At 39.0% G+C, this 10,544-nt stretch overlaps 1 protein-coding gene and 1 long non-coding RNA gene across 3 annotated transcripts; one reads left to right on the top strand and one right to left on the bottom strand.

Annotated features, from left to right (window-relative positions):
• The first annotated feature begins 427 nt into the window (after positions 1-427).
• Positions 428-3,332, top strand: snrpe (small nuclear ribonucleoprotein polypeptide E). Its single transcript, XM_006628451.3, has 5 exons — positions 428-611; positions 1,153-1,179; positions 1,608-1,670; positions 2,813-2,891; positions 3,047-3,332. The coding sequence occupies exons 1-5, from the start codon at positions 558-560 to the stop codon at positions 3,100-3,102; spliced, it is 279 nt and encodes a 92-aa protein (XP_006628514.1). The 5' UTR covers positions 428-557; the 3' UTR covers positions 3,103-3,332.
• A 349-nt stretch (positions 3,333-3,681) lies between these two features.
• On the bottom strand, positions 3,682-10,544 carry LOC107076808 (uncharacterized). 2 transcript variants are annotated; one of them, XR_011189675.1, is made up of 3 exons: positions 10,378-10,544; positions 9,788-9,834; positions 3,682-3,803 (listed from the first exon to the last, which is right to left on the bottom strand). It is a non-coding gene; the product is annotated as an uncharacterized lncRNA (long non-coding RNA). The 2 variants fall into 2 exon arrangements; XR_001477941.2 differs by lacking the exon at positions 9,788-9,834.

The raw sequence follows: 10,544 nt of genomic DNA, 5'->3' as shown, positions 1-10,544 counted from the left end.
TATTTTTAATGATAAGCTAGTAAATGGAGGCAAAAACATTCTGTAATTTCTGTCATTATTGATACAAAAACACAAAGACCTGCGGAGTTAGCTTCTGTCAATCGTCCATTTAATTGGGGCTAGATATCATTCTAGGTACCTAAACATTTATGAGAAATTAGGTGGTAATTTTCACTTCCGTTTGGCGAAATATTGCTTTTAGGATGATATTGTCTCTTTTTTACAGTTCTTAAACCAAAAAAACTTTGTTTCGTATGTCCTATTTCCGTAGTCGTACTGTGCAATTGAAGTATACAATTGTAATGGTATAACGACCTCCCATCAGCAGATGGCGCACACATTTTTGTAGCTTACCGAGGCCAGAAACTTGATCCTCCAACGTCCCACGCTGCTTTGAGGTGACCCGGAAATTCCGCCATTGAAGGGAAGTTCAGCGTGGGGGCACCGTCCGCAGAGAGAAGAAAAGAAGCGCGGTGTTCGACAGGAAGACCGGCCCCAGTAATTCTGTGAAAGTTTGTTTTTAAAGTTCTTTTTGAACCAGCAGAACTTACAGGACTATGGCGTACAGAGGCCAAGGACAGAAGGTTCAGAAGGTTATGGTGCAGCCGATTGTATCCTTTGAAACACATAGTACTCTGCGTGCGTTGTGTGAGCCGGGTGTGCATAAATGTTGTGTAGTTTGGCCTAGCTAGTAAGAACTCTTTTTATGTCTACATTGTCGGCGTTCGTACACTGCTATTTACGTTTGGTATGTTGACCTGACTTGTCGTATGCTTCTATGTGATTAACAGACTGATATACCCCTCTATTCGGTTAATATGTACGTTTTTTAAAATTGAAATAATTTGTAATAGTTTCAAATCAGAAAAGGGCATTCTACAAATTGTTTATTCAACTCTGGCCTTACCCAACATGGCATAATTCGCTAGTTTTTTGTTTTGGTATCACGAACGTATTAGATTCTTAACAGTAAATGATTCAGAAACTAGTAATTGGCATGCGCATTTACATTATTTGCTTTTTATTTATATCGCGTGTGATCTTAAAAGTGTGGATTCCCGCTGGAGACCGAAGGCTTTATTCATTTAAACTGATAAAGGAGGTGATGTGAGAAGAATTTATTAACTAATTTTCCTTGACTGATCCCTTCAGAATCTTATCTTCAGATATCTTCAAAATGTAAGTTTTGTTTCTTTGAGTTACTTTCAAAGTCATTAGTTAGCCTTTGGTTGCATTTGTTCAATGTATCGGCTACTTCTACACACGGATTCTCCGTTGAAGACCCAGGTCTTTCAAGTTTCCATGCTTCCAGAGCAAACACGTAATTACAAAAAAATATTTTTACATGATCGTGCTTATGATGTGCTAGGTGCCTGTGTATGAATGCTGAGAATGTATTCCAAAGAACATCATTAACATTTTCTGTAATGAAGGAGTCGGTGATCTGAACATTTTGTAGCCTGCCTGTATGTAACCTCAGTTAAAGAATCTGATAAAACAGTCCTGACACTTTTCACAGGGTTTTCCTGTCACACTGGAGCGGGCTTTTAAGCCTTCAACCACATCTTTCCTTCAGCTAGTTCACTCCTGTTCTCTCTCCTCCTCAGCGATCCAGGATCCAGGTGTGGCTGTATGAACAAGTTAACATGCGGATAGAAGGCTGCATTATTGTGAGTGAATCCTGAGCTCTTCCACAGAACTGCCCCTTTTCTCCAGCCCGGTTGCTGTGCTTTCTGCTTCTGATATCACACAGCAGGGTGTACCATTTTTCCATGACACAGGATTGGATACAGATCAGGTTTAATGGCAGTTTGATACATTTCAGGTTTTATAAGTAGTTTAAAATGGCAGTTGCTACTGCAAATGTATTGGAAAGGGGGTGGCATCATACCTAATATAGGACCTGGCACTTGGTTCTGGCTCCCTTAAAAGAACATGAAGCCAGGCTCAGATGAACTGCTGTTGGTCCAATTAAAAGCTGTTACATTGCTATAGTGTAATTTTGTGATAGTAGTATATACTACTCTCTGTATGGGGGGTTGTTCTCAATGTTCTATTCCAGGGATCTCCAACTAGAGTTCTCAAGACCCCAATCAAGCAGGTTGTATGGGTCACTATTACATCTCTAAAGAGATTTAACGTTACTATTGGGATCAATCTTAACAGATGGTAGTCTTAAATGACCTCTAAATCATTGAACTGATGAAAACTGGAATGTGGATATTTATTCTTTGTACATTAATTGGATTTCTTTATTGGAATGGACAGTTACAAGAAAATTGTCAATAAAGCATGCACATATTTAACAGAGACAAATGTTATAGAAGGGTTTTGAAAGTGTAAAAGTCTGGAAAAGGTCTGGGATTTGTCTATGGGAAAAGAGCAAGCACCGTGAGAGTCTGCAAGTTTTCCTCGTGTTCATGTGGGTTTCTGACAGGTGCTCCAGTCTCCTCCCACAGTCCATTCTGGTAGGCTAATTGGCCTCAGGGACAATTTGACCCTGATGGAAATGTGTGCGTATTTCTGTTAGTGTGTGCATCCTGCAGTGGACTGGTGCCCTGTCCAGGGTGTATCCTGCCTGTGCCCGTTGCTTGCTGGGACAGGCTCCAGCTCCCCAGCTACCCTGAATTTAAAGAAGCAGTTAGAAAGTTCGTTATAATATTAGCCAAGGGAAGCAGTAGGTTTTTTGTGTTGCTGTTTGCACATAAATGAATTTTCTGTGAAGATTAGGTGTGTCATTTTTGAGGGATCTACATTGACTAAATCCCACTTCTTTTTCCCTGACCATCTCTTATAATTTTGTTCATTTTAGGGTTTTGATGAATACATGAACTTGGTGCTTGATGACGCTGAAGAGGTTCACATGAAAACAAAAACCAGAAAACCCCTTGGTAAGCATGTTTGCATTTTTTTTTTTGGTCTTGATGCCCATGACTTTAGCTTTTTTTTTGGTACTAGTCTACATTAAAATGGCTATATGTCCAATTTAGGTGATGCTGAAACAAATACGTGGTTAATCTGAATGACCTGTTTCTTTCTCTTGCAGGACGGATAATGCTGAAAGGAGACAATATCACCCTACTACAAAGTGTGGCGAACTAGTGCACCCAGAGTATCCCTTGTTTAATGGCCAATAGTTTCTTTGATCGGTTGTAGCTGTTGTGGAGCAGGTGATGAAGTGTATGTTGATGGTCATAAGAGTAATTTAGGCTTTAACCAGCCAACTGTATAACAGACAGATGTATGCCGAATGGAGTCTTTCTGACCGCTTATTTTGTATTTTCTTGTGTAGTGTGTACCAATAAAACTGGAGTGCTTTTTGTAATCCTCTATTTTTATGACCAAGGTGATTTTATTTTGGGGAAATTGAACTTTAACATGGACTGGAGAGCACCTTTGAAACTGAAACTGATAGGAAAAGTGTGGACATTCCATTTATGTTGGGAGTGTTCTTCAGCCCCAAGTGATGATGCGGAGCAGTTGGATGTTGTGAAAACTATTTTTTGTTTTATATAAACTGCTCCATTAAAGGCAAGCAGTCTCTCCAGGTCTAAACCCTGGCTCTGTCTCCTTGCTGGTTTACTATGTTGCTCGGCCCTTCCTAATCACTGCTTACATCTGTCTGTATTCTTCCTCCCTGCTGCAGCACGGTTTTTATAAACCACAAAGCCGACATTCACATTCTGGAAGTTGATAATCAACCCTTTATTAACTCAAGCGCTGTATGTGCTCTGAGGAGGGGGAGGGGGGTAAAGTGATGTCTTCAGGTTTTTTCGCTGGTGACTGCAGCATCTTCTCTCCCACTGTAATACAGTAAAACAAGCAGGTTACATGTTTTGCCTATAGTCACAATCAACATTAACATGCATACATATTTGTTGGTTGTAGTTTAATAATGTACAGTAAATTTAATGCACTAATAGGGGAGATGGATTGCAGGTAATTTATTGAGTGTCCATTAAAATCACAATCAAGCTTTTCACCCATCCCCAAACACACTTATATAAGTTAACACATGTGCCTTATTTTAACAATTGCAATCCACACCACCAATGAAATTTGTTCCATTGCTTTTTTATCAGAAATATTCAAGCTCTTTACTTGATGTACATATATTACTGTATAAAAATTTCCTTAAGCATACACAACAATTGCATAGTAAGCAACTGGCTGTACTCTTACAGGGTTGCTGATATTTCCATTGATATTCTGAAATTCCAAATTTACACTTATTTTTACTTGGGTTATTTGTGTATTTTATTATCAATGTCTGATTTTACATATTGATTTTCTCATTAAATTGAGGTTTTTACCGTTACTACATGTTAAGGATGAGCTTGTTCATAATGGCTTAAATGACACTAATGTAACTTAGCAAAACAGCAGAAACATTAAAAGACAAATGCATTTGTAAAGGAACCTTCTAGACCAGTGGTTCTCAAACTGTGGTACGCGTACCGGCAGTGGTACGTGGAGTGCCGCCAAGTGGAACGCCAAATGACCCTGGAACTGTCGTGTGCGCTGAAAAATCGGGACGGGTTTTCATATTTTGCATTTTAATACGTGTCAAATACGCAGCCTACGTACTACGATACAGTGCGCGCTTATACTTCAGTGGACACAAGAGATACTCTGTAATTCTATACCACTCTATAGGAATGCGTGCTACGGATGCAAATGACCAATTGTATTTAAAAGAAGCTACTGTATCTCCAGCAAATAGGGAGAAAGGAGAATGTGCGTGATTTTGGAACAATGCTAACGTTGTAAACACAGGAATGCATAGAAATACGTGCTACGAACGCAGGTAATCTAATTTGAGAAAAATACACCGAGCGTCTCTGTTTCGCTCCCGTGCGCATGAAATAAAAACTTTAAATAAATACGGAAATAAAAACGGAAATGCGGAAAAATGCAAGCTTGCAGATTGCTAGAGCAGGTAAGCTACACTATTTTTGAAGAACCTTATTTACCGTTGGCAAAAGAGCTGACACGTATAATGTGTAGAGAAAAGGCTGCTAAACAGCTCGACCTGCTGCCCCCCTCCCCCTGAAAAGAATTATTGAAATAGAATTATTGAAATGAAGGCCAATTTGCTCGTTTACGTTAGATACGAGTTTGAGGGCATGTCCCATAAAGACTTTCTGTTCTGTAAACCGCTACCAACAGGAACTACAGGAGAGCACATATTTCATCTTCTGAATGAATTTATCGAAGAGAATGGCATCGACTGGATAAAATGCATCTGAGTTTGTACAGACGGTGCTAGAGCAATGACAAGCTGACATAACGGTGTAGTTGCACGAATTAGATAGGTTGCTCCAGAAATTAATGTACGCATTACAACATCCACCACGAGACCTTTGCCGTGAAGAAAATGCCTGATGATTTAATATCTGTTAGACTGTGTTGTGAATTGTATCAAGGCTCAAAAAATTAATTCACATCTGCTTTGCTCAACTAAACAGGCTCACCCCTCTCACTGAAATGGTGCTTTTTTATTAGTTGTTAATGTTTTTTTCTGTAAAAGACTTTGAGAAGCCACCTTTAAAGGCGCTATATCAAATTAAGTTTATTATTATAATATTTATTATATGTATGTGTGAGTGTGTGCACGCACACTCATGTTGGTCATTGAGAATTTCTAGCGTTCCTATGAGATGATGACTTGTAGGTGGTTCTTGGATGCTTTGGTTGGATTAGGGGTGGTACTTGGTCCAAAAAGTTTGAGAACCACTGTTCTAGACAATGACAGGGAAATGGCCACTGCACTAATTTCACTCAGATGTTCACTAAGGATGCAGTCATCGTGCCTCTAATAGCATTGAGATGGCAGACATATTCACAATTCATAAACCTACAAGGCCCAATGGTATCCTGCCACTTCATATGATCACAGTTATTCATAAGCCATTAATGCAACTTTTAAAACAATCATTTAAGACGGGTATTATCCACAGACTCCAAAATTAATATAGCAAGGCAACTATCTACAAAGAGGGTGACAAACCTGACCCCGGTAATTACAATACACCTAGCTCCTACTTATTGTAAGTTATGACAATAGCCTAGGGCAGTGGTTCTCAAACTGTGGTACGAGTACCAGCAGTGGTACGCAGAGTGCCGCCAGCTGGTACGCCATAAGACCCTGGAACTTTGTTGTGTGCACTGAAAAATTGGGACGGGTTTTCGTATTTTCTATTTTAAAACGTGTCGAATACGCAGCCTACGTACTACGATACAGTGCGCGCTAATACTTGAGTGGTCACAGAGCTACAATGTAATTCTATACCACTCCATAGGACTGCGTGCTACAAACGAAAGCAGCCAATTGTACATAAAAAAAACATATCTCCAGCAAATAGAGAGGTAGGAGAATGTGTGTGATTTTGGAACAATGCCAATGTTGTAAACACAGGAATGCATAGAAATGCGTGCTAGGAACGCTGGTAATCTTGTGAGCACAGGAAAGCATGATAGGTAACAGAAAAATATTTAAGAACTGTTCTAGGTTAATTTGAGAAAAATACACAGAGCATCTGTGTTTCGCTCCCATGCGCATGAAATAAAAACGTCTTTTAACTTCTGAGACAGACTCCTTAAACGGAAATGGGGAAAAATGCAAGCTTGCAGATTGCTAGAGCAGGTAAGCCCCACACTATTTTTGAAGAACCTTATTTACCGTTGGCAAAAGAGCTGACACGTATTATGTGTGGAGAAAAAGCTGCTAAACAGCTCGACCTGCTGCCCCTGAAAGACACAGTCACTCATAGAATTATTGAAATGGCGGATGATATCAAAAGTACGCTGATAGAGCGCGTTAAGATGAGCAGATGCTTTTCACTGCAATTAGATGAGTCTGTAGTCGATTTGGCCAATTCGCTTGTTTACGTTAGATACGAGTTTGAGGGTACGTCCCATGAGGACTTTCTGTTCTGTAAGCCGCTACCAACAGGAACTACAGGAGAGCACATATTTCAGCTTCTGAATGAATTTATTGAAGAGAATGGCATCGACTGGATAAAACGTGTTGGAGTTTGTACAGATGGTGCTAGAGCAATGACAAGACGACACAGCGGTGTAGTTGTACGAATTAGAGAGGTTGCTCCAGAAATGAATAGAAGCATTGCAATATCCACCGCCAGACCTTAGCCGTCAAGAAAATGCCTGACGATTTAAAATCTGTTAGACTCTGTTGTGAATTGTATCAAGGCTCGAAAAATGAATTCTCATCTGCTTTGCTAGACTAAACAGGCTCACCACTCTCACTGAAATGGTGCTTTTTTATTGTTTATTTTTATTTGTTGTTGTTCCTGTTTTTTTTCTGTAAAGCACTTTGAAAAGCCACCTTTAAAGGCGCTACATCACTGAGAATTTCTGGGGTTCCTATGAGAAGATGACTTGTAGGTGGTACTTGGATGCTTTGGTTTGATCAGGGGTGGTACTTGGTCCAAAAAGTTTGAGAACCACTGGCCTTGGGGAATAGTAAACATGGGGGGGAGAAGAGACAGACATAAGAGTTCTCTGAACATGCAACAACAGTAGTTGAGCATATGGTAGGGTGCATGTATCACAAGCCTTCGAAAAATAGTTTTTCAAAAGAAATACAAGCCATAGGCAATCAGGAAAATGCATGTCTGTTTTGAGAATATGTTGATGGATTACTAAAACTGGGGTGATGTAATAAAGGGGTCTGTATTGGTTTCTTTCTGTGATTGAAATTCAGGTATTGTAAGCAATCAATTCACATTTGCAGGTATCAAATTAGAAGGATTGGCACTGTAGAAACAACAAATGCCATCCAAAAATTACAGATACAATTCAATGCTAGGCACACACTTGGAAGATGATGTTAATGTAGATGTGCAGGGTTTCGCATGCAGATAGTAAAACCATAAAGAAACTAAACTATAAGGTGTCACGTATGAAAAAGACTAGTGTTGCTTGTGGTACAGCCTCCTTCAATCACTTCCTGTCAACACGACACCAAAGATTGATGGTGTTATAACCTTGACCAGATATGAAGATGATGTAAGCACTGGTGCTACTAGAGTATGTAAAATGTGCACCACTGTTAGATAAAAATTCAGCCCTAATTTTCCATATCCCTACACAGGGAAACTAAACCTTAATATGGCCCTACACATTAAACACATAATAAATAATAATAAAAAAGAATTAACAAAATACTGGAAGTCGACAGTAGTGTACATTCACCTTTTCTGTGCATAAACGGAAGATTCACTTGTGTGTGCAAACAGAATGGTTATTGTAATGACCCATTGAATTGAGCACCTAAATGTCATTTAAACCTGTTTGAAACATTTTGGAAACATCTGAGAATTAACCATCAATGAGAGAGCTTACGAGAAATGTTGTGCGAGATGGCTTGTGTGTGCGAGAGGAGCTTGTATATGTGTGAGAGTGTGAGTGAGCAATGACCTACATTGTTTTTAACATTACACTCACTTAAACATTAAACTTAAAGTTTAACACTTAAGAATTGTAATGTGCAGTGTATTGCTTACATACAGTAAACACAAAGATGACAGCAACATAGGGTGGAGTTTGTTCTTTGGATGTAAAGTCGGGGATGTTTCACATCCAGGGTCACAAAAAGTCAAGGGGAGACATTAAGTAGGGACCCCCTGTACCTATTTTCTCAACTTTCAACTCTCTACAAGACCTAAATCTCTTCCGCTGCCAAATCATTATCCATTTCGAGATCCTCTTGATAAACATGAAATTAAGGAGAATCAAGTTTGGAAAAACTTTACACCTCTGCCAGTGATAATCACCTAGTTTTCTCTCAAACTGGGAACAACTAATCTGTTGTGACTGTTGCAGATAAAAGCTCAAATCTGTTACATTTTCTTAAACTGTTGCATACTGACACTTGATGTTTCTCTTTGTGAATGTGAATAATTGAGGGGAGCTTATAGTTACATTTGACAGGGGTATTGAAATGTTTACGTAACCTCACAGTGAAGTGGTCACAAAGTACCTCTTATCTTTAAAGGGAAGATAATTCTCTGGAGCATTTGCTCAGCTGCCCCTTTCCTTATATTGTCATTTGAGTACTCAAAATGGCCAGAATTCAGAAGGCCAGTGGGAAAAGGGAAGCAGGTTCAGACAAAATGACAGTCCAGCCGGGATGACCAAGCTGCTGACCTCACTGGTGGTCTTTCAGCAGCAATTGAAAGAAGTTTAAGAAGCAGGAAGCAAGAGACCTTCTAGGCTAGTGGTATCTGCTGTCTAAGAGACCGAACGCAGATCTTTGATGCACAACATCCCAAGGGAGAAGGTGCAATTGACTGAGGGAGAAGGGAGCATTGTGTGATTTTATTTTTGGAAAAACTCTTGAGAAAAGAGGGTATCTGAGTGTTGTTTCCCTGATTTTATTGAATCAGGGCCCTGGTCTCACAGTCCTTGTAAATGTATGTATATAATAGAACCAGATGTTGTATAATTGCATTTATAATAGTGATGTTAATGATAGTCTGCTGTTTTATTACCACATTAATAAAACTACAAAGAAAATGTGCTTGTATAACTGTTCCCCACAGTAGTAACTGACAGTGTGTAACTGGTAAGCTGGTGTTAGGACCTGATTTTACTTTTTAACATTAGCATAAGTTTTAACATCCTTCATTCAATTAACTCACATTAATGTTTTACACAATGTATTGTAGCATTAAAAGACATAATACTATGTCTTACAATTATGCTCGGCCATTAAAACACTATGATAACCTTCGTAAAGCTCTAGTTCCATGGTCTTTTATACCTGGTTTGCATGGTTTAGATTAAGCCACAGTCCAAGAACCGACCAACCTGGAGAAAACAATATTTTAAATCAATGTGTAACCCAAACACCACTTGAAACCACTGACACTGAACCCCTAATTACACTTTTTCAGATCTCTATCCTGGCCTGCTGTTTAAGCCAGTACTTAAACTAAACTTCAACATGGCCTCACATATCAAACAAGTGGGAGCGTCCTACAAGCAATTAGAGCCATTTTTCCCCAATTAGTATGATTATATATACTCCGATTGTAGCTCTCGGCATTATAAAATCTGATTCATTCTAATATTACATTCTTGTAAGAATATAAGTGTGGATGGATATAATCACATATTGCATTAGATGCGATTCAAATATACAATGTTCGCGTCTTCCGAACATTAATTTTAAAAGGATCGTGGTAAGTATTGAGTTGTCATCTAATACTTAAAGAAAAGGAGAGATATTTTAGAAAGTATTAAAATGGTTCGCGTTTGTAATAAGCAACACTGGCTACGCACAAACTTGTTCCTCGGACAAATGCACTAATATAAATGTAAATAAGAGATTAAACACTCCGATTTTCTTACCTGTTACCGGCGGATCCATGTCCTGCAGCATTTAAGATAGTGGCAGTCTAAAGCAGGAAAGGGAAAACAAGTTATTTTTTTTAATTGTAAATACTTCTCTAACACTACGGTTTTAAAGCTGTAGCTAAATTTCCCCCCTTAACTAAAGGTCAAAAACCTATTAAATC

This window comes from Lepisosteus oculatus, chromosome 5, assembly GCF_040954835.1.
Source record: "Lepisosteus oculatus isolate fLepOcu1 chromosome 5, fLepOcu1.hap2, whole genome shotgun sequence".
Lineage (NCBI taxonomy): Eukaryota > Metazoa > Chordata > Actinopteri > Semionotiformes > Lepisosteidae > Lepisosteus > Lepisosteus oculatus.
This window is presented reverse-complemented; position numbering and strand designations above follow the sequence as displayed.

Excerpts from the sequence above, each read along its gene's own strand:
- snrpe (XM_006628451.3), top strand. The coding sequence starts at position 558 with ATGGCGTACAGAGGCCAAGGACAGAAGGTTCAGAAGGTTATGGTGCAG. Across the intron at positions 1,180-1,607 it reads TCTTCAGATATCTTCAAAAT|CGATCCAGGATCCAGGTGTG; the intron begins GTAAGTTTTGTT and ends TCTCCTCCTCAG. Across the intron at positions 2,892-3,046 it reads AAAAACCAGAAAACCCCTTG|GACGGATAATGCTGAAAGGA; the intron begins GTAAGCATGTTT and ends TTTCTCTTGCAG.